The 24,587-nt window shown below is 39.6% G+C and overlaps 1 protein-coding gene across 4 annotated transcripts in view; it reads right to left on the bottom strand.

Moving 5' to 3' along the window:
• The window catches only part of LOC137099553 (protein TANC2-like), a 47,420-nt gene that overhangs the window by 6,710 nt on the left and 16,123 nt on the right, over positions 1-24,587 (bottom strand). Inside the window, exons 1-22 of one of the 4 annotated variants that reach the window (XM_067476545.1) lie at positions 22,091-23,016; positions 17,796-17,935; positions 17,157-17,328; positions 16,737-17,057; positions 10,245-10,370; positions 9,885-10,151; positions 9,228-9,367; positions 8,820-9,051; positions 8,540-8,712; positions 6,910-6,990; positions 6,613-6,813; positions 4,666-4,800; positions 4,161-4,357; positions 3,955-4,063; positions 3,534-3,656; positions 3,316-3,453; positions 3,063-3,161; positions 2,307-2,498; positions 2,094-2,187; positions 1,192-1,325; positions 987-1,110; positions 448-623 (exon numbers count right to left, since the gene is read on the bottom strand). In XM_067476545.1, the coding sequence (XP_067332646.1) occupies positions 448-623; positions 987-1,110; positions 1,192-1,325; positions 2,094-2,187; positions 2,307-2,498; positions 3,063-3,161; positions 3,316-3,453; positions 3,534-3,656; positions 3,955-4,063; positions 4,161-4,357; positions 4,666-4,800; positions 6,613-6,813; positions 6,910-6,990; positions 8,540-8,712; positions 8,820-9,051; positions 9,228-9,367; positions 9,885-10,151; positions 10,245-10,370; positions 16,737-17,057; positions 17,157-17,328; positions 17,796-17,935; positions 22,091-22,382 (3,666 nt within the window). In that variant the 5' untranslated portion in view covers positions 22,383-23,016. Of the gene's footprint in view, positions 1-447; positions 624-986; positions 1,111-1,191; positions 1,326-2,093; positions 2,188-2,306; positions 2,499-3,062; positions 3,162-3,315; positions 3,454-3,533; positions 3,657-3,954; positions 4,064-4,160; positions 4,358-4,665; positions 4,801-6,612; positions 6,814-6,909; positions 6,991-8,539; positions 8,713-8,819; positions 9,052-9,227; positions 9,368-9,884; positions 10,152-10,244; positions 10,371-16,736; positions 17,058-17,156; positions 17,329-17,795; positions 17,936-22,090; positions 23,017-24,587 lie in introns of those variants that run through there. The other 3 variants (XM_067476543.1, XM_067476544.1, XM_067476546.1) reach the window with 3 other exon arrangements.

Genomic DNA, 24,587 nt, shown 5'->3' with positions numbered 1-24,587 from the left:
TTCTAAATACAAAATTGGTATGTTCTGCAATGGCCATGTCAATTACTTGACCAGAATCCAGTGAGCTGTACTCACTTGCTGAACCCCTAAACCAAGCAAGAAGTGGAGACAGCGACAGGATGGCAGAGTATTACCACGAAACAAACCTCACAACCTTGGGCAGTCATTTAACTAAGTACTAAAATGGACTAAGTTATGATTATGATAGTGGTTATGATCTATGAATAAAAATCGTTGTAATTCAGCCAATATTTTCAACCAAACCCTTAAATTAAAGCTGACAGTCGTCTACTTTTTAAGTGTGTCTTTATTGTTTAATTTCAAAACCAAAAATTATGAAAAATATAATTGTCTAAATATACATGGACATAACTTTATTAAAAAACTCTCCTACTCAGTCACAGCAAGACAAGATAGAAATATGATAACTGCATCTGGTATACACACCACTTCTGGGTCACCACAGAAGGCCGCGAGATCCAGTGGGGTTCGTCCACTGCGGTCAGCATGCGTTGTGGCTGCACCTCTCGCCACAAGCTCTCTGACCAATGGCAGCTGGCCTTTTAGACAAGCCCAGCTCAGTGGTGTTAACCCCTCCCTGTCAGTCTGGTCCAGCAAAGCTCCTGACAACACGTACACAGAGTCATCTTAGTTGTCACTGCTGTTTGAGAAGACGCTGGGATCAGAAGTCTGCACCAGAATTTTTGACTAGGTAGCATATCTGATTAAAATGTGCGAATAATTCAACAATGGCTCATTCAAGAATATCTTTGGCTCACCTGAAAAGAGGATGGGCAGTGGTGGACAGTGACAAAAAGCTGGTCTACACACAGACAGTACATACTGACTCATATTTTATTTAATTACAGAAAAAATCATTTTGCACAGTAAATTTTAAGGCTTTTGATTGCTAGGTGAAAATAAAATGGATTTTTGGCTTCGATCTACTCTTGTTGTAGTTCTTTGTGGATAAGGTAGGTGATTACCATGATCCAGCAGAAGCTGGGCAGTAGTTGCATGTCCCTCCGAGGCCGCTGTCATCAGAGCTGTTCGACCTTGTTGGTCGACCATGTTCACTTCAGCCCCGTGATTCAGTAATAACTCCACCACCTGACCAAGAGCAACACAGGGAGACGAACGCTCAGCATTTTTGACGCAGAAATTCCTGTGTTCTGTGAGTTGTTACTGTACCTGCCAGTGACCCCTTCTCACAGCACTGAAGAGTGGAGCCACACCCCGCCTGTTGCCTTGTTCAACGGCAGCTCCTTGATCCAGCAACAGCCTGCAGACAGACAGCCTGCCACTTCCTGCTGCAGCTGTCAGAGCTGAGACACGGAGGGAGATAGGTGGAAATTTGAACATATGAATTCATATGTAACATATAACATATGAATTTAGTTACTGAGTAATAGGTGAAGATTTCTTTTATTGATTGACTATGTATATACATCACAAATACTAGGAATTTAAAGTGCACTTAAAAAAAAGTTAAAAGTACAATGATACTGGTAGAGCACAGGGCTGTGATGCAGAAGATAGTGGGTTCAAATCCACACCAGGTGTAAAAACACATGCACCAATCGATGACAAACTTAATGTACAAACTGTGTAAAATCTCAACAATTCAAATACTCATGGCAGTGCTGGGATCCTGCAGATTTGTTTATACTGTTATCTTATTGGGTAGGTTAAATATATCTGCTATAGATTATTGTGAGAATGTTATTTATACTGTACTGCATAGTTTTCACCACTAGAGATCAGTAAAATGTAGCACAAGAACCACTTTCTGATCACAGCCAAATTAATTTTGTTTCATTTTATTTTTTTTTTGAACAACATTACAATCTGATCACCTCTATTTATTATAGATTTTTATCATGAATGACCATAAATTATATTGTATATTACTTTTATTTTATATTATATAATATTTATATACAGTAACTATTATTTAACTATAGTTAACTACTCTTAATATTATCAGGTATAAAATAAATGCTGTAGTTGTACTTTCTGATACAGCATTAATCATTCAGTATTTGTTAGTAGAGTATTTGTTCTGCAGTTGCAGCACATAGTTTTTGTGGTACCTGTCTCTCCCCATAAGCTGTCAGATGTGTTGATTTCTGGTCTCTCCTCATCTTCCTCATCTTCCTCTGGAAGGTCCAGGAGGTATGAAACCATCTACAGATACACACACACACACACACACACACATAAAACTAACAAAAACACGTACGGTAAAATATTTTCACAATACTATGTGTGTGTGTGTGTGTGTGTGTGTGTTTGCATGTATTGACCTCTGTGTGGCCTTTGTTGGCTGCTGCAATCAGAGCCTGCTGCACCGCCTGGCTCCTGCTCACCCCCTTTTCACCACAACAGGAAGTGCAGCTCCAGTCTGCATGCTTTAACAGGAAGTGCAGCACTTCGAGGTGGCCCCGCTGAGATGCGTGCACCAATACACACTGACCTGAGCTGTCCACATGACCCACCTGAGTACACAGGGAGACAAAGATCTGTACATGTACACAAAGCAAATTCTGTGCGCTAACTGGCCTCGAAATAAGACTATAAAAGACCATTATAAAGGCAAATACCTGATTCAGATATTGTATAATTAATAAACACGCTACATTATTCAAAAAATGCAAGACATGTATGTGTAACTGTGTGTATTCTGACCAACAATGCCAAAACTCACATAACATTTGGTCAAAATTGCCTTGTTTGCTGAATCAGATTTTTAAAAAACAAAAAGAAAAAACTTAGGTACAGTTAGTTGTGTTACATACACAAGTAACTAAAGCAAGAACTAAACCAATCGTGATACAAAAAAATTTTGTTAAAGCTAAGTAGCTTAGAGATCTCTGCTGTCAGCTCCCTCCTTGGCTTTTGACCTTGGCTTTAGAGGATTTCAGGCAATTTAGTTTGGTTAGGTTTTCTTGAAATCTTTAAAAAAAAAATCATTAAAAATAAAAATTCATTGTAACCAGAAGGACAATTAGGAGATATTTAGACACAGAAAATGAACACAGCATCTACTAAAATAGGGCCACCTTGGCTCTGTGCTGACTCAGTATGTTGACAATGTCCAGATGTCCAGCTGCAGCAGCAAATCCCAATGCAGTCATGCCTTCATGTGAATGAGCATCCACCTAGAAATACATTACAGAAGCCCTTAATTTAACCACAGTAAGTTGATATATTCTTCCAAATAAAACCCAGCACAAGTCAGGTGCTGAAAATATTGAAATGTGATGTAAGTTGTATAATTCCACAAATTTTAAAAACCTTGAAAAATGTGTTTACCTGAGCTCCTTGGTCAAGCAGCAGTGCCACAGCATCACCATGACCCAGGTGGGAGTGGACGCACAGCAAGGGGGCATTATTGAGGACATCACTATGGTAATCCACATCAGCTCCACTCATAATCAGTAACCTGCTAACCTACACAGGTAGGGAGCCAAGTTACAGTCCACCTGAGTTAGCGAGTATGTCAGGTGTAGTATGCGTGTGTGGTTTGTTACCTTGATGTTTGGGGTGTAGAGGTTGCGCAAAGATGAGAGAGCAGGGCTCAGGCTCCCTGTGCTGTAGGAAAGCCACAGCCCCTGCAGTACTGAGGAGGAAACTCCAAGCTTCTTACTCAGACCCTGAACAAAGAAGAGATGCTACAGAATAGACTGATGGATAAAACTGAGACACTTTAGACTATTGTAATTGCTGTGACTATCCAGCACTTTAACAATTAGTTATTTTCCTGACTTTATAATGTTTTTAGAAGTACATTTGTTGAAGTGTTGAAGTACCAACAGTTTTTGTGTGCTTTACGCTACTTTATACTTTTGCTTTACGACATTTTTTTTTGTATTCTGTATGGCACTAAATTTGTCTAACAGGTGTTGTTGCTTTCCAGCCCAAAACTGGGCCATTTTATGTCTGTGAGCTGACCTTGTAGATATGCGCTTTCAAGATGTGATGCCCCAGCTCCAGTGTCTGCTGTGGGCTCAGTTTCCCTTCATGTCTGCAGAGCCAGAAGGCCAGGAGAGTGTGACCGCTCCTGGAGACAAACAGATGGGCCAAAAGAATAACAGCTAAATAAAAACCCTATTCTTGTCTGTCTTTGTCACTTTGTTGCCTCCTGCCTGTCGGTGTACCTGGGGTCACAGAGGAACCTGTCGTCATGCCCCTCCTCCCTCCAAACCAGCCATTCCCTGAAAGAGGCATGGTTTAGCATCCTGCTGCCATCAGTCCGCCTCAGCAGGAAAGGGGAGAGCTGTTCCAGCCGCTGCACAAACTCCCCCCACTGCAGTGTGCCCTCAGTCAGAGCGCCTGCATTTACCACCTCAAACAACTGGAGGAGAACAAGAGATTAACAACCAAGTGTATTGCTTGATTTACTGTAAGAGCATTTACTAGCAGCTATGTGAGATTGTACCTAGGAAAATGTGGTAATTTCTACCATGTTCACCATACACGTTTACCACTTCCTACTTGCTACACAAATAGCTGAGTTATTGGGAATGTCTTAAGTTTTGGCATTTTTATTATTTGGTCAATTCCAAGTTACATTTCTGACCTAATCACTGGACTAGATGAAAAGTTAAGGTTGTTAAATTACATCTATACACATACAGACACAGTGGTTTGCACAGCTTGTACCTGCTGGTCGGTCAGTGGATGCAGTGATGCCACACTAATGTTCAGTAGTGGCAGAACTCTCTGAAAAGATGACTGGGTGGGAAATCGCATGTTGAGCTGCAGCAGGTAGACCTCTGCCAGACTCACTGGAACCACCTAAACACACACACACACACACACACACACACACACACACACACACACCCCTAAATTCGTAACAGCTCAGATGGTAACACTTTTATTGTTTAGCTTCGCACACAGTGCATCTGTTTTCCAAGTAGCACACTTCTTTAGTACATGTAACACTTTGTCATCATTTACAACCCCAATTCCAAAAAAAGTTGGGATGATGTGCAAAGGCTAAATAAAAACCGAATGCAATTATTTGCAAATCTCATTAACTTATATTTTTTTTATATAATTTTAATATAATTCATAATAGAACATAAACAACATATCAGCTGTTGAAACTGAGATATTTTACCTTTTCATGCTCATTTTAACTTTGATGGCAGCAACACATCTCAAAAAAGTTGGAACAGGGTGATGTTTACCATTGTGTAGCATCCCCTCTTCTTTTAATAACTGTCTGTAAACATTTGGGAACCAAGGAGACCAGTAGCTGGAGAGGAATGCCATCCCATTCTTGTATGATGCAGGATTCTAGCTACTCAATGGACCTGGACCTTCGTGGCTGGATTTTTTGTTTTGCGATGCGCCAAATGTTTTCTATTGGTGAAAGTTCTGGACTGCAGGCAGGCCAGTTCAGCACCCGGACTCTTCTTCTGCGAAGCCATGCTGTTTCAAGGGATGCAGTATGTGGTTTAGGATTGTCTTGATGAAATATGCAAGGCCTTCCCTGAAAGAGACGTTGTCTGGATGAGAGTATATGTTGTTCTAAAACCTAGATGTTCTTTTCAGCAATGATGTTGCCTTTCCAGCTGCCCCCACCATAGACACTAATGCAGCCACATACCATCAGAGATGCAGGCTTCTGAACTTTACGCTGGTAACAAGTTGGATGGTCCCTCTCCTCTTTAGTCCACCAGACATGACATGTCCATAGTTTTCCAAAACTTCATCTGACCACAGAACAGTTTTTCATTTTGCCTCAGACCATTTTAAATGAGCTTTGAATCACAAGAACATGGATCTGGATCATTTTAATGTATGGCTTCTTCTTGGGTGATACAGCTTTAACTTACATTTGTGGATTGCACAGTGAACTGTGTTCACAGACAGTGATTTCTGGGAGTGTTCCTGAGCCAATGCACTGATGTCCAGTAGAGAATCATTCCTGTTTTTAATGCAGTGCCACCTGAGGGCCTGAAGAACATGCACATCCAGCTTTGACCTTTGGCCTTGTCCCATGCGCATAGAGATTCATCCCGTTTCTCTGAATCTTTTGATGATATTGTATACTGTACATAATGGAATGTTCAAAGTCTTTCCAATTTTACATTGAGCAACATTTTTCTGAAATTGATTCTTTGTTTTTAGATGCAATTTGTCACAGATTGGTGAATCTCTGCCCATCTTCACATCTGCCTCTCCTTTTTTACCCAGTCGTGTTACTGACCTGTTCCCAATTAACCTAATTAGTTGTAAAATGCTCCTCCATTTGTTTTTGATTTGCGGCAATTACTTTTCAAGCCTTTTGTTGCCCCTGTTCCAACTTTTTTGACATGTGTTACTGTAATCAATTTTAAAATGAGCTAATGTTTACATGAAATGGTTTTAACATCTGATATTTTTTATTGTGAATACAATATGGGTTGATGAGATTTGCAAATCATTGCATTCTTTTTTTATTCACACATCCTCCCAACTCTTTGGAATGGGGGTTATAAAACTAAATAATGTATTTAATGACCATAACAATTACAAAGTACGTAAAAAATATTTAACCTTATTTTCCTACAAGCCTTTTTTAATTAACTTTCACTTTACTGTTTGTGTTTCCCTCACCTTGAAGCTAGAGCTCTTCAGGACCAGATATCCTCCTTCTATCAGGTCCAGGGTCAGTTTCAGGTACAGGTATGAGCCTCTGCTTAGGCTCTTCAGGTGGCTGATCAGCTTGGCAAGTGCTGTGTTGTCAAGGCGACCATTGCTGAGAGACACATTGCTCTGGATTTCAGTGCTGCTGTGGATACGCTGCATCAGGTAACCCTGAGGAAAAACAGACAGATGTACAGTATGGATGCACAGATTGATATGCAGAGAGACAGTAAAGCCAGCCACACATGCCGTGTGCATGTATGTTACCTGCAGGTCCTGGTCTATGGCGTTGTTCTCCTCTATTCTGTCTAGAGAAATACGGTGAAAAGGTAGAGAACGCGTGATGTCCTTGATTGAATAAAAACAGAGACACAGATTTTGTTAGTATAGGAGAACCTACACTGTCATCAGAGTTGAACACATAAATCTGTGTTTGTTGACAAACCCAGACTCCAGGGACAGATATTAGAGCTGTTGCCGGCCAGATTATGAAGTTAATGTTAGTTCTACAAATCGGTCCCTGGCTGACTTCATGTGCCAGGTGACTGGTGTTATTGTATACCAAGACCCCTTAAGAAAGGCATTTGATGTTTCTAGTTTTATTTGTATGACTAGGAAAAAAGAAAAAAAAAAAAACACTTTAGGATGCAGACTTATTGATATACTGACTGTAGTTACTGGAATAGTAATCTTTTTTAAACAGCCACCGATAGTGTATCTTTTAATTGAACAAACCTAAAATAAATGTATGTAAATTATGGTGCACATGCTCATTAAATGTCACTAACCACATCTGGAGAGAGATTGTTTATTAAGACTGCCCTCTCCTTCTCTTTGCTCCAAAATAGACTTAACTATATAAGGATATTTAACCATCAGTTCTCATTTCCTTCCTTCCTTTCCTCTTATGCTTTTGGAAATTGTTATTCTAAGTTTGGCAGCGTTTAACATCAACCACAAAGGACATTACAATTAAACATAACATCAAACTCCCAACGATTGAACATCTTACTAGCAATATTACCACACAAACGAATTTCTACTAACTACAGGTAATGAGAAATACATGAAATAGTATTGCTGGAACCCTTTACTGTAAATGATTCCTATGTTTGAGTTCCATGCAGTGTTAAGTAACTTAATATCATTACTTTCCGCAGTAATGTGTAGTGTGAGAAAGTAGAAATGCAATTTAAGTAATATTAATTACTTCCTCCAAAAAACAGCTTGTAACAACATTATTATGTTGTCACCACATCAAAGATTGAATTGAAAACTTGATTTGCATTACATTTTTTAAGTAATGTTCCTAACACTTAAAAAACACTTTAATCTTTAGAGACAAGAAACAGTGATTCAGTGATGAAAAATAATAATCCTACAAATTCTCAAAAACAAAGTAGGATAACGACATATTTCATTCACAGTTGTATTTGTGTAGTTCATAGTTTATCCTAGTCAACAGTTTAGATGACGCCTGCTGGCTCCGTATTTCACCATGCTTCTTCTGTTTGCAGGCTCCTAAGAGATGCCGATTTTATGGTACTTGTCATCATGTAGCTATATTGTCAGTGTCATTGACGATACAACAAGGCACAGCACAGTTACAAGCCGTGATTTTAGAGGCAAATTACATTTAATTCAATTTCACATTTACAGTCTTTGTTGCATTTTTGAAGTCCAATCATTTCGGGTTGTAGTTTATGTTGGTTTAATCGTGATTCCATTATTTCTTTTTATTGACAATTTTTTTGCTACCCCGAAGGAAATTCATAAAGTTTTAAGGTTTTTGAAAGACAGATTTGAAGGACAAGAGGTAAATATCAAAACCTCGACCTTTTTTGCTTTTTGTGTATGGGTTTGTGTGTGTGTGTGTGTGTGAGAGAGGGGTGTTCACCTGCTGACTGGTCCTAACAGTAGTTACGACCTTCAACCAGGAAGGAAATTTTTGGATGTTTTGGGACAGGAAGGAAGCCAGGGTGTCGCCATAGTCTGGCCGATGGAACTCCGCCTCATTTAGCCCGTCAATCAATATAATAAGCCCTGCCCCTTCCACATGCAGCTTCCTATCTGTAAAACAACATTGTGGTTCATTACAGATTAAGTATTGTGTATTGTCAATAGCGACAGTAGCTACCACACAGAAACCTCCAGAGTTCTGTAAAATCTATATGTACCTTTGTAGAGAGCTTCCAGTGGTTTCAGTATTCCTTTCTGGAGGGCAGAACTTGGATCCTGGATGCAGGAGCGCAGACTGAGTGTGCTCTGTAGCTGTGGCGACTGGTGAATCAGCTCTCGATAAACTGACAGCTGAGGGGCATAACTTAACATTGCTGCCATATTGTGGACAAACTCCGGAACCAGACATGTGTGGCAGTTATCAGACTGACAGAAATGATATGAGACAACCTGCAAGGACAGAGAGACATTTTTCTTTCCCAAAATCTGTGCATTAAGTAAAAAGTAGCATAAAATGGACCAACTTAAAACAAGCACAATACTTGAGTAGAAGTACTTTGGATTTGCTTTCTAGTAATCTTTTGTGTGATACAGTAGACCTATATTAAGTATAGTGGGGATGGTACCTGTCCTGCCAGTCTCCTCAATGCCTCCTCCTGTCTCCTCCTCATCTCTGGAGTCCCTGGACAGCTTCCTCCTCCTCCTTCATCTCCCTCTCCTCTTCCCAGGGAATCATGGGTACCAAAAACAGGCTCTGCATCAGAGCCTAAGGATGGAGGGAAAATCTCAGACATTAAGATATAAACACACAAACAATTTCTCTTTTTCCTCTGTGGCTTCTTCACTTAAACTGCATTCATACTGCTTTGATGTATTTCTCCACTGCATGATTTATTAGGTGGTATTTCTGGTGGTTGATTTTACTTGTGTGCCTGGTTGTTGGTTGAGGCTGGCTGACTTTATTGGCTCTTACAGCTTACAGAGTGACTAACACTGGGTAACTCACTGGGTAAGCATGTGATGCGGCCATTTGCCAAAATTCAATATCCCTTTAAAGAGCTTCAGTACTGAGCAAACAAAAAAATCAATACTGGGCCCTTTGATCTTTTTGAAAGAAGTCTTGGGATTAAATTCATGTAGATTTGGCAACATGACAATTTTTTTTATATCTTGGAAATAAATGTCCAAATTGATGAAAAAGGACAGGTAGAGTCACCACAAATCAGGGTTGTAAAGAAAGCTACTCTCTTTTTTATGAGTTTTTTGAATGTCTTTTTGCTTACGCTTGGGAGTGGTCTGGCTGCCAGCAGCATTTGGCCACATGTGGTTTCCATGACAACTGAGCTCCACCAGACGGGCAATGATGGCTGTTTTGCCAAAGCCCATGTTGCCAACAATTACCACGCCCCGACAGGTTGCCGGATCGTCACTGTGGAGACACGTGTCCACTTCCTGAAAGAGCCACTTTCTACCAGTAAACAGCCAATCAGCTGAGAGACCGGGAACCTCAAAGTGGAGGGGCTTCAGCGTAAGAGATGGAGTGAAACGAACTGCAGGGAGAGAGGTGAGGAGGGCTGTAATACTCCTTGTTAAAAACAATCCTGTGTATCCTGTGTTAAGTGATAGTAGGAGCATGTGTTTACCTCTCTGATCCTGTTGACTACGACTGACAGAATTCTGTCTGGGCATTCTGAGGGACGTCCTTAAAGGGATGTGTCTCTGTTGATCATCTAGATATGCTAGATCTTCAAGATGGGCTGAACTAGTGGCTAGAGAATGAAAAAAAAAAAAAGGCATGAATGATTTTCCTGTCATTGTAATATTATACTGGAAATATGTTTTTCTGACTTCTTACCATAAATTACATTTGTACCACAGAAATGTAAAACAAATTTTGAATAATGAGGTTTAATTATATATGGTCTCTGAAATACTATCTTTGAACTGGAGTGGTATGAGCTCTGATGGAGGCTTAACACGTAAGAAGCACTACAGTACATTAATTCATAAAAACGATTAATGACAAAAGAATAGAACAATTAACACAATCCAAGAAATGAAGAAAGGAAGCTAAATTATATAGAAAAAAACAAGTTGTCCATGTTATTGTTGGGATATTTTCTGAGAAAGGCAGTGTGAGACTTCCACCATAGCTGATTTAAACCTGTTTTAAAGCTAACAAAGCCCTAATACATAGAACAACTCTGAATTTTCTTGACTCTTAACAGACAGAAACCTACCGAATGTTTGATGCAATCAATCCAGTTAAAATCCTCTAACAAAACAAACACCACTGGCTGTGAATCGTGTGGATACATGTGTGAGTGTGTTTTGAAAGACGTCATGTCATGCACATGACTTCCTTCCTTTCCAAAAGCTGGTTTCTTAAGTTTTTATGAGACACAGAGAGAGGAAGAGGAAAGGGAGGATGGGATTGTGAACATGCTTTTTAGGCATTGTCTCTGTTTTTCAGCCTGGTTGTTGTGAATTTTCACATACTGTACAACAATGAAGCTCACTATCACCCTAGTGTTACATTTCTTTGTACAGATGAAACTAATTAGATACACATCATTGGTAAGTAAGCTTTAGTGATGTTGGTAAGATTTTTTTTACTGCCCCTGCTTTGAGTCTCAGAGCTAAGCTAGTGTCGAGGTGGTCTTACTCGAATCTGATGAATCTGATGCTCCAGCAAAACCTCATTCCAGAGATCGTTGTTTGACGAACATTGAACATTTATTGTACTTGCTTCTCAACTTAGCCGATGACGGATCAATTGTATACACACAAGTTGTACAGTAATCTCTCTAGCACGTTCCTAAACAGCTTCAAACAAGTTTCTCAAAAGTATGGCTGAACTCACTGAACTCACAGAAACCGTGTGGCTCCACAGCTACACACTGAACCTTTTTCTTCTACCTTGTTGCGGTCCACACCACCTTGCAGCCAGTTCCTCTGCTCCAGCTACCGTGTCACATCAGCACCCTTCAGTAGCTGAGCTGAACAGCATCAGTCAGTTCCTCTGCTCCAGCCACCGTGTCACATCTGCTAGCCCTTCAGTAGCTGAGCTGAAAACCACATCTCTTGTTGCAAACCATTTGCGCTGCATTGTTCCCCTGACAACCACACAACAAACTTAAAACGTAAACTACAAAGGCAACCATCAAAGGCAAACTAACAAAGCTGTATGATGTCACTAATGACATCATCAGTACGCAGAAACATAACACAACACACATTACAGTACAGTTCACAATACACACTACATAAACCAAAAACTAAACTGTGGACCCTTGGTTGGCTCATACATACCCGGGCCCTAATTGTGCTTCAATTTTAGAAACATTTAATGTTGGAAACAATTACCAAATTACTTGCACAAACACAAAACCAATAAAACAATAACCTACAAACATCATGACTATTCTTCTATGGTGTTCTCTCTTCTGTCTTCTGGTGCCAGAGGTTACCAGCACTTAACACACCGTAGGAGATCAGTCTTTACCACTGTCTCACTCTGATTCCTGGAGAAGACTCGTTGGTCATCGTCTTGATATGAACCTGACGGACTAGACCTCGCCCTTCCTATATTGTGTGGATGATCCTGCCAATCACCCAGATGTTCCGAGGCGCTGATTCATCAACAATCAACACAATGTCCCCAGGAACAAAATTGCGGTTTGCATGTGTCCATTTTTGCCACCTTTGGAGCTCTTCAGCCCAACGTTTCCAAAAGAGATCTGCCATGTACTGGACTTGTCTCCATCTACGGCGGGCGTAAAGATCATCCTTCTGGAAAACTCCCAAACGTATCAAAGGCTGGGTTTTTAAGAGAAGGAGGTGACTTGGTGTCAAGGCCTCCAAGTCATTTGGATCATCAGAAGGTGTAGTTATTGTCCGACTATTTAAAATAGCTTCCACCTCGCAGAGCAATGTCTGCAGACCCTCTTCATCCAAACGTTGATCTTTCAATGTAGCTCCAAGCACCTTTCCAATGGATCATATTAAATGCTCCCATACCCCTCTATAATGAGAAGCACATGGGGGATTAAACGTCCACTTGATGCCACGCTTCTATTTTGGACGTGTTCTATTCTTCCATAGACCTCCTGAGCTCTGGCTAAGCACCAACAAAGTTTGTTCCATTATCTGAGCGTATTTCTACAACCTGACCTCTTCTTGCAATAAAGCATCGAAGTGCATTAATGAATGAATCTGTCTCCAATGACGCTGCCACTTCTATGTGAACAGCTCTGGTAGCCATACATGTGAATATGACACCATACGTTTTTTGCAGTTTCCCGTTTAATAATAAAGGGACCAAAGCCATCGACACCTGCTCTAGTAAATGGTGGTTCATCAGGTAAGACCCTACTATGCGGGAGGACAGCTGGATAGAATCTTTGTAATTGCTGAGATTGCATTTGGTATCCAGTATCTTTGATGCAAAGTGGATGGTTGCGACCACCATGGCCTATCCGCTCATGGATGTCCTGCAGTATAAGCTAAGATACCTGATAATCTGGAGGGTGCATGGATTCCTCTGGCATGGCAGCTTGGCTGAGCCGTCTGCCTACACGAAGAATTCCATCCTGTATCCTTGGATTAAGTCTATGTACGTGGCTGCTCCGTTTCACCGGTTCCTTTTTTAGCAGAGCTGAAATTTCATCCGGAAAGCTCTTCTGCTGCCAGTGACGAATTATTTCAACCTCTGCCTCCTGGAGCTCATCCACAATGACAATATTCCCTAACAACTCCCTTTTCCATCTGGGCGATGTTAAAAGCATATTTTTCAACCTCACAAGCCACGCTACAGCCTGCTTTAAGTGTGTCCATGATGAGTAGTACTGAGTAGTATCAATCTTTGCATTATATCAATGCTTTCCTCAACTACGAGAACATTCACTGTGACCTTTTTTTTCACCTCAGAAATTGGCTACTTCAACGTCTTGCAAGTCTGGATTTCTTTGCCACTTCTCGACCGCTTGTGCAAGGAAGTCAGGTCCAGAAACCCACATCTTATTTCACGTTCCGTCCCCTTGGTGCACCGTCTGCCGGATTAAGCTGAGAGTTAACGTAGTGCCACTGTGAATCTGCTGAGGTCTGCTGAATTGCCGACCCCCTATTAGCCACAAACGTGCAAAACCTTGATGTTTCGTTGTTGATGTATTTTAGCACCGCTGTACTGTCAGTCCAATACACAGAGTCCTCTAGTAGCAGTTTGTCCACACGAACTGCTAAGGTTGCTGCTGTAAGCTCCAAACGAGGGATAGTTTTAGGGGGGAAACTCTTGCCTTTCCCAACACAAAGGCACTGTGAGCTTGGTTGCTGATGTTTCGCTGGACTAAGTATGTTACTGTCCCATAGCCATCCACGCTAGCGACAGCGCCTGCCCACATGCCCTGGTTTCAGGCATCTGAAACACAAGCCTTCCTTCCTGAGAAACTCTATCTTATCCTTGTGAGAAGAATTCTGTAGTTTTTAACAGTACTCAAAAGTATGCCCCTCTTGGCAAAACAGGCAAGACTCTGGTAAGGCTTTAACGTTATTGGAAGGCTTGGGTGAGGACTTGATGGTACTGGAAGAGTCTGTCTTTCTAAATCCAGGCTCTGCACTCACATCCTTCTGAGTAAAGCTCTTTTTAAAACCCCCTATCTTCCCGAACTTGGTACCCAAAGAACTCTTTAGGCGTTCTTTAGGTTTGTCTAATATGTTTCCATAGTAAGGATGCAGTGAGATCTCGGCTTCGTCATTTACAAACTCAACTACATCTATAAACTTAGCCTTATGACTATGTTTCCTAATAAGATCGTAGGCCAGTTCTTCACTTCTCTTTCAACTTATATGGGAGCTTGGGAACAATCGCCCGTATGTTGCTTGTAGTATTATGCTCTTCCATACATTCCAAATCTGCCATTGCGTTTACACAATTAGCTAGGAAATGAGCGAACGAACGGAGCACTTCACTATCTTCAGCAATAATTTTCTGCCAATTTAAGGCCTTTTCCATGTAGGCTACTGGTATTTTATATTCATTGCACCATCTCCCTGGGTTTCCCAATTGTGTTCCGCTCCAACAGCTAGAGCCACATGTTTTTTCAAGATCTGGCTTTGTGCGTTAGCAGTTGCATGAGCAGTTCTTCTTTGTCTGCTCTAAGCTTAGCCTCTTTGCTCCCTTTCTGCCCTTAGCTTAGCTTCTTCCTGCTCCCTTTCTGCCCTAAGCTTAGTTTCTTGCTGTTTCTTTCTTGCTTCTTTCGGGATTTCCAAGATCTCCCTTGAAGACACTACAGACACACTTTCCTCAGGAGCAACACTCTCATCTGCCTTAGGTGCTTCCTCATGACGTTGATGTGACTCTGTTAACCAGCGCCTCTTCCTTTAGTTGTCTGAGTGTATTTAACTTCGGCTCGAACCAGTCTTTCTGATCGGTTTTCATTACATTACTTTCATTTCATTACGAGATTAAGAATGGAATGGAATGCTTCTCTGAGTGAGGTATTTATGCTACAAACCTCACCAAACAGTTTGTTTAACTCTGGGCACAGCTTGGTTTCCACCATCTTGTAGAAGTCCTCATCCATGAGACGCATGCTGGTCTCTTGCATCATCAGCTGGTCCAACGCAGCCTTTCTTTTGTCTAACAGAGTTTGCAAAACATCCTCCCTGGCCTCGAGGTTTGGCTTTGCCTGTCTTTCCTCCATGCTGTCTGGATCAACAACTTCTTCCATCATTGTCTGAATAGTGATTAGCCCATGTAAAGAAGGTTTCTTACTAATGTAGAGGTGGTATTACTCGAATCTGATGAATCTGATGCTCCAGCAAAACTTCACTCCAAAGATCATTGTGTGACGAACATTGAACATTTATTGTACTTGTTTCTCAACTTAGCTGATGACGGGTCAATTTTATAAATACAAGTTTAAGTACAGCAATCTCACTAGCACGTTCCCTAAAAAGCTTCATCAAACAAGTTTCTCAAAAGTTTGGCTGAACTCACTGAACTCGAAGAACTTGCAGAAACCGTGTGGCTCCACAGCTACACACTAAACCTTTTTCTTCTACCTTGTTGTGGTCCACACCACCTTGCAGCCAGTTCCTCTGCTCCAGCTACAGTGTGACGTCTGCTCCCGTCAGTATCTGAGCTGAACTGCCTCTCTTGCCACAAACCATTAGCGCTGCATTGTTCCCTTGACAACTGCACAACAAACTTAAAAGGTAAACTACAAAGACAACCATTAAAAGCAAACTAACGCAGCTGCATGATGTCACTAATGACATCATCAGTACGCAAAAACGTAACACAACACACATTACAGTACAGTTCACAATGCACACCACACATTACATACTACATACTACATAAACCAAAAACTAAACTGAGGAAACCCTTGTTTGGATCATACAGCTAGGTTGACCACATCCTGAATCCAGACATGATTCTTATTTTAAATAACTGTATTTTCAAAAGTATTCCCGTAGGTTAAAAAATTAAAGTGCTCATTATGTAAAGCAATTAGAGTGTGAAAATACAATCTATATAATCCAAATGCATTTATTACTTACTGGGACCCAGTTAAAGCTGTATAAAATGGATTTTTTTGTTGGCCAACACCGATATAGTTTATATGATTATATATTTTATTATAGCAGCAGCCCAGCATTTTGAAACAAATACAGTCTGTGAACAACTAGTTAAACAATTTGTATAGGTCTGGGTTTATATTTTAAATACAGATTATATATATTGTTTATTATTTTCTAATTTATCCTAATTAATTTTATCCTAATTCATATAAATATATTATTTAAAAATGCTATTTGCACTTTGCTGTTTATTTGGTTGTTTTTTTATTAACTTAAAAAGGTGCCAGAAAAAGAAAAAAGAACAACACAGCTCACTATTGAGGTCATTCATTGTTACCATTATTGACCAAGATTCAACATAGTGAATATATTGAAACCGTGAAACCTATATTGTATCGAGAGAAAACAGCTTTGTCCCATCTCAAATAACTACCACATTTGTTTGCTCACTATCACTATACTCAAGAAAGTGTGATGTATTTTTACCATGACAGGAAAGAGCACTTGATTCACACATACTGTACACACACATAATCCATATGTCATATTACCAGCAACTGAATTAGGGCGGGGCATGAGGTAGAGTGGGATTGAGTGGGTGGAGCCTGAAGAGCCGGCAGTGCCAGGGCCCCTGTCTGGGTGGAGTTTGTTGAGACTGTAAGTGGAGGCGGCCATGCTGTCATCCACCCTGTACAGGAAGCCATCATTAGCACTTCCTGCCTCTACCATAGAGGAAGAGGAGGTGGAGGCCACCACTGGCCGGCTGCCTTCAGGCCAGAGGTTGAGGCTGCTGCCATGATAACTGTCGGTGGGGTACTTTGCTCTGTCGCTCCGCTCAGCTGCCAAATCTGCGGAATAACTGGTCAAAGTGGCTGAAGGAAGGAGCAAGGGCGAGAGAGAAAAACAATGATCATTTAGAAGTGCAAGGACTTCTTTTTAGGAAAGTGTATCTACGTTATCTAGCATCTCACCTATGATACCACTGTCTCTACTCTCCAATGTTGAGGTGGGAGAGGTGACCGAGGCATGGTTGGAAGACGCATGTTTGCTGTTGTTGTTGTTGCCTTCTCCTCCAGCAGGAGGCTGCAGTGTGGAGCAGGGGGAGGTGCTACTACTGGCCAGACTGGAAGAAGGAGAAATCCTCTGTTGGAAAGACAAGGGATTGTATTCTCACTTTCTTGTTTGAAAATACATTTTATTTTATTATTTCTTTATTTATACATTGAGACACAAGGGCTCATTTTCATACATACAATATGAAAGTGACACAGTAGGAACAATAAAAGAAAAAGAAAAAAAATGTTATTAAGTCACATTTACACAAAATTAATAAAAATAAATGATTATAAAATTAAAAATAAATTAGAAAAGTAGCAAAGAGTAAAAAAAAAAAAAAAAAAAAATCACATTAAACTTTGGCTACAGTTTGGCTTCACCGACTTCATCACCACATTACTACAATTATTTTGTAGATCTCTGCTTTCAGTTCACAGCCAGTAACCTGTTAAAAAGTAAAATATGATTGACTTCTGCAACAACTCACCATTTTCGCATAATAGAGTCGAGCATCACTAACAGGTAAGTGCTCATTTATGTGTGATTATTTTTACCTGTTCATCATCCTGAGTATGGAAATGGGACCCTGGCTCTCCAATGATGCTCTTTTCTCCCAGCAAGAAGCCCAACCTAGTCATCAGAGCATCAGCCGCCTCATCTACTGAGGGAGGAGGTCCTAATTCGTCATCCTCACCTGGCGAGAGTGAAATAAAAAGGAAAAAGGTCCATTATGCTTTTCAAACATCTACATTGTTCTATACTTGTACATCAACCCCTCATAGACATGAGTAAGAATTGCTGTTACCATTAGCTGTTAATAAAAATAACAAACAGTCCACTGTGTATCAACTAAAATCTGAGCGAATACGTACATTTAAAATTGTGTTTCCTTAAATTTATTTGATTGCAATATTTCCTACAATAATAGTTAAAAACAAAAAAAGTAAAAAGTATAAAATAAGGATTAGATTTATACAGCAAGGCATAGCAAAATCTAATCAGATAATCTGCAGCATATTGGTTACATCTGGTTTAAACTTCCACTACTGTTTGTGAGTGGTCTTCCTCACAGAATGTTTCTATGGATTCACAAAGTACCAATGTATCAGACTCACAAAGCTACAGAGTAACATCATAGAGTACCAAAATAAGAGAGCCAGGGAGAAACAGAGATATACAGATTAACAGAGTCATAGCTGCTAGCAAGAAAACATAATGTTCTGCATACTGTGTGGTGGCAGGATATAAATATGACATACTGGGGTTTTACTGGGGATTATACACTCGATTATGGGCACAGTAAATTCCTAGAAACAGGCAAAACTAAACAACTGTGAGCTTTACAAGTGCTGGTAGGAAGGTTGCCAGCTTCATACTGTACAGACATGAAAGTGGTAACTAATCTTTTCTCATCTTTGACAGAAAATAAGTAAATTCACTTTTTAATATTAACTTTTGCCAATGTATTTTTTGCAGTAAAGCCTTGCTGTCATGCAGAGTGGAATATAAATATAGCCTAATTAGCACACACAAGCCAAACAATAGTAAGTCCTCCAACATTTACTGTGCTTGATGATAACCACCTCTACTTTTTCCTCCCCTCTACTTCTAATATAAACACTGCCTATCAATTTAGTTTTCCTGGTGATCTGGATATCCACCTTCTCACATTAGGAAACTGGATTTGTCCAGTAAGGAAGAAAAAAGGGCTTAAAGCTATCCAATCTGAAGAGATTATGAAAATAGAACAAATTGAAAACACATACACACAAAAGGCAGGAAACCCCAGACTGTGTGTGTCACAGCCAACAAAGACACACAAAGGTTTAATCTCCATGTTAATATATTCAATGTCATGACCTAAATATGTCAAGAGTGGATACACACATACAGTACATAATGTATAGCCCACAGACACACACATACATACACAAGAATGTAAGCTGCAGCATAAAAGCTCATATGCTCTGTCTCTTTCTCTGACACTCTATAATTATAGCTATAAATTGCTGACTGTAGGACTAAATGCTAGAGAAGAACTCCACACTCAAAATAAAATAAAACCAAACACAAAGCACACTGGGAGGACTGTGTGTATGCTTGCACATACATACATATGTGTGTGGTCAGTCAATGACAGGGTGCGTGAGTCATTTTTAGAAGAAGAAAAATAAAATGGAAAGATCAGATACAAGGAGCACAGACTTTTCCATTCTATTTAACTAACTACTGTAGCTTGTAACTCTGTCAGTACATCTTTCCTTTCAGTCCTCCTTTTCTTTCATCCCCTTCACATGATTTGCCTCTCTTTCTTTCTTAATTCTTTTTTCATTTCTTCCTTTCTTCCCTATCGTGCTATTTCCTACCTACCTTCCTTTTTCTTGTTCCTGCCTTTCCATATTGATTCAGTTCTAGTTTTATGTTAGGTCTTATTTATATAGCAAGGAAAAAAGCATGAATGCTTTAGACAGGATTTGAATCCACAACCTCTTACTAAAGCAGCAAATTAACTAGTATTAGAGCCTAATAGCTGTATAACTCCACCAAACAGTCTATCCAGACTCTACATTCTTATCACTTCATCCATGAGTGCAAGTGGACGTTTGTGCCAGATTTAATGAAATTCTCTCCAGGTGTTCCAGATAAATTGTGTTGACAAGATAGGACAGTTGTGAGTACTCAATGACCTTGACCTTTGAACACTAAAATGTATATTTGTCTTCCTTTTAAAACATTTTGTAAGTTTTCTTTTTGGCCATTTTTCCTTTATTCAGCAGTTTCAAGTGGACACAAAACATAGGAGTGGATAGGGGGTATGACATGCAGCAAACATTCCCAGCTGGACTTGAACCTGAGTTGCTGCAGTTAAGTGCCCTGCACTGTAAGCAATAAGTACTAAATTAAACATCGAGATACTTTTGTAATTAAAACATCCGGATACTTTCCTAAATTCAAGATTTAAGATGATTTAAGAATGTTTAATTATGTTGCAAAAAGTTTTAAATCCTTTCTGAAACCAGTATATATTATGACATTATTTTAGAAAAGGTTGAGGTACGATGACTTTAAAATGTTTGTAGGTCGAGTATTGCACTGTTCATTGCCTGCTAATAGTATCCCTTGGTAGCTATATAGGTGCATAATGGTGGCAGTCGAAAAGCCTTGTGAGGCCCTCTCTACTGCAGGGACAAGACTTAATGGAATTTTGCCAAATACAGTGGGGTCCTTGAGGAAAACCTGCTTCAGGGTGCACACAATGTGTGGCTGGAGCAACAGTTCATATTTCACCAGACTGACTTTGTGTGGGATAGCTAAAGCCCAGACTTAAACGCTATTGAAACCTAAAAGTGCTATCCGATGTAATGGAGTTTGACAGGGTCCTCCAGAAACAATGGGGTAATCTGCCCAAAACGTGCTAGTGGACTTGAAGCTGTGAAGCTACAAAATAATATATTAAGGATCTGGATATTTCTTTACAAGATTTCAGATTGATTTTTAATAATTGTATTTTAAAAAGAAGATTATCAATACAGGTTGAGGTTTAAGGCCACGGTAAGGTTTTTTATTTTTTAAATATGTTGTAGTAGAGATATGCACTATAATTTATCTTATTGTTTGGAGGTGCTTGGTGTTTGGTCAATGCCTCCTGTGACACATACTTTGATATACTGGGTTTTTTCATGAGGTTGATCCTTTAATCAATAAGAGAAAGTGACATGACCAAACATGAAAAGCTCTGACACAGAGTCAGTATTTGACATAATGTATGACTTGGAGCTTCGAGTCTCATACTACAACTAGCTTGACTCCTAAAAGTTGCATGTTGCACCTTTAACCCTTTCCATGGTTTAATAAATTCTTGTAGGTTGACACAAATCCCACTGTAGAAATGAATAATTAAAACCAGTCAATATTCAAGCCACCACTCGGGAGGCTATCCTTAGGTTCATCTGTCATCGGGTTCACTCCAGTTTTCTTCTCAGTTTTCTGCATTCCAGTCAATTAAAATGTTTGTCTTCCATCAATTTTCTGCTTTCACTTTTTTAAAATCGATTTTTTTAAATCAAACTTTATGTGTTTTGATGTTGTTTTCCATTCCCATGTCTTTAAATGTATTCTGGATGTACTCCAAGCTGGTCTCCTACTGCTGTGAAGCTCTATTAATGCTTTTCAATCTTCTGATTGTTCCAGTTGAAGTGTTTCTGCTGCTAAGGTAACATGTCTTTGCAAAGCCCCTCAGTTGTCCCAGGGACTTGGAGTCCATACTCCTTGTAATTGATGAAATGTTTTAGAATCCTAACTTTGATTACAACAATAAACCCCTTACTTGATAATAATGTTGTCCACACTGTATGTGTACAGAATATGCGGTAGCATACAAAAGTTCCAGAGGGGATTACATACGTTCCTGTTTTTTCAGGGACATACTAAGGGAGTCATCATAAAAATGGATGAATTTCTGATTTTTCCACTAGACATCAACTTAGGTGAAGATACCAAAACAAAAATGCAATAATATAGATACATGATAATGATGTTTTAGGGCTTAACACTAACAAATGAAGATGAGTGTTTAGTCAATGTAATCCTGGTCACAGATCTGATTACTGTATTTCTCCAATTAGATAATTGTGTGTAGCTTTCTGGTTTAGAGGTGGACTGATGTAGTGTTTTCTGTATTTAGCTGGTTGGGGTCAAACTGATCAACACACTGTGATTAAATAACATTTCAGTTTAAGTGAGACACTGTGTGGGAGTTTTTATCCTTGAACTAGGCTCCTACCATGTAGATTGTGAGCATGAATTAGTAGAAATCTATCTGCAGAATTTTTGTGTCCTTCACCCTCACCTTCATGCTCTCCTCTCTGTCTTCCTCCTCTATGTGCTTCATCGACGGTATGATCTGCCCAATCCCGACACAGCTCAGAGCTGTCCTCGTGGGCCGAACAACAGCAGATATAAAACAGCAAACGCTGCAGGAGGGAGGAGGCGTGGCTAACGACCCCTGCTGCCATGCCATCCCCGCCACAACTGCTCCCGTACGAATGTCTCCATGGACGACGGATGGAGCACCGCTCATGTCGACACCACTTGGGTCTTGAGCGGGCACTTGCTTTTAAAATAGTTGCGGTACAGTCCATAGCTTGCTGGCAGCAAGGATTTTGATTGGTTCAGAGTATTGTTTAAACTTTGCTGGTGAAAATTGAAATGAACATGATGACATCACTGCCAAGACCTCTTTTCTTTGGTCCTGAGCTCCTCTTTGTCACAGAGTACACAAAAGAGAGAAGGAGAGTAAGGTGAAAGAGGTTGAAATGAAGAGATAAGAAGAGCAAGAGGCTCTCCAGGACAAGAAAGAACACTAGAGGTATTCCAGCTTTTGAAGCAGAATGACTGCAGTTAACAAGCAAAATGCAAAAAAGTGAACACTGAACACTCGTTTCAGTAAAACAACGTAGTTACGTGCAGTGCTAAAACTAGTATCTGCATGCTTTTAAACTTTACCGCAACTCGCCAAGCAGATCTGGACAATGTACTCCACTGGTTATTGTCCTTTTTAGCCCCAAAAATGCCCTGCTTTTTATTCACAGGTAGAACCTTCTCAAAACTCAGCAAAGAAGTAGAACAACAACTAAAGCTTTGGATAAAAAGGGTCAATCGTCTCCTAGATGATTTCTTCTTTGTTCAAAAACAAAGCAAGCAAAGTTTCCAAGTCTTTGAAAAGTTTTTCTGTCAACAGCGGAGCCTCCATATCTGGTCTGAAAGCCGACCTCCCTCATCTGCCTGTACAGCAAATCAAAACCTCCCCTTCTCCAACCCCCCCTAAAAAAACACACACGCACACACAGGAGAGAAAGGGAAGGATTGCGGGAGGAGCTGAATAGATTGAGTACATGTTGAGAAGCGCAAGGAAAGTTTAGAAACACAGTTCAGTATCTTGTAACAGAACAAAAACACAGACAGAAAAAGACTGCAGGAAAAGTCAGATGAAGCTTGGCACTGTGAAGAAATGTTGCAATAACGTCAAACTCATTTAATAACAGAAGAGTTTAGTTTGTCTTTCCAGAATATTTTTTTTCTAAAATAATTATTGCTAAAATCTGACTTATTTTTTAATTGACATACCCTTTTCAAGGGTAAGTGGGTAAGTTTTACATTGAGTTTTACAGTGAATCGGCTGTCTACAGAAATATGATAAATTAGCTACTAGCTGACACACTACATAACAGATACAGTATGCTACAGATCATGTGTTCATTGTATTCCTTTATATAAAAAACATACTACCTCATAACCTGCATAGTATCCCATCTAAAATACAGGTACTGCATACCTTTTATATTTTTATCTATTTTATCTTTGTAAGATCCAAAACATCTGAAAGTAACTATTGGAATCTATTAGATTCTAATAGTTAATAGACTATTAGAATCCAGACTGAAATCAAAATTGATATACAATGTTGTTTTTAAGATATATATATATATATATATATATATATATATATATATATATATATATATATATATATATATATATATATATATATATATATATATATATATATATATATATATATGTGTGTGTGTGTGTGTGTGTGTGTGTGTGTGTGTGTGTGTGTGTGTGTGTATGTGTATATATTTATATATATATATAGCTGATCGAACCACAAATTTAATGATTTTGTTTACTCACATGGCCTAATTCTCAACTGTGGTAGTCAGCTGTTTTCATTGAAATACAATTCTACTGTATAACACTTCAAGGATCAAACAGCTGACAGACACAGTAAGCTGCTACCTGGTCAATCCAGTGTAGTTAAAAAAGCCCAACATCTCCCTAAGGAGTTAGTGAAAGCCAAAAATAGAACTAAGAGAGTGAATAAAATTAATAATCCAATGCATTCTAACACGTTGACCATTTTGAATCCAAAAGGTAATGATAAATCAATGTTATGTTAGCAGCTATTTCCCACTCACCACCCTTTCATTCATTATCTTTAACTAGTTATTCTGTTCAGGGTGGCAGGTGGCTGGAGCCTTTGCCAGCTGTCATTGGGCGAGAGATGGGTGCACCCTGAACAGGTCGCCATTCTTTTACAGGCCCAAGACAGAGACACATACACGGACAGACACAAACCCATGCAATCACAGGGAAAACTCCAATAAGAAAGTTGGATTCGAAAAATATGTTTCGATACGCGATATCAAAGAACCTGAACCACAAACAGCATTAAGAGTCAGAAGAAATATGAGTCAGAAACTAAATTCCAAAGGTAAAAAGAAGAAATTTTTTTTTACAGATAGCAATGAAAGATATTGATTTAGCTTTAGGTAAGAGTATTT

Source organism: Channa argus, chromosome 15 (assembly GCF_033026475.1).
Source record: "Channa argus isolate prfri chromosome 15, Channa argus male v1.0, whole genome shotgun sequence".
Classification (NCBI taxonomy): Eukaryota; Metazoa; Chordata; class Actinopteri; order Anabantiformes; family Channidae; genus Channa; species Channa argus.
The sequence above is the reverse complement of the archived record's forward strand: the minus strand, read 5'-3'. Positions and strand labels throughout refer to the sequence as shown.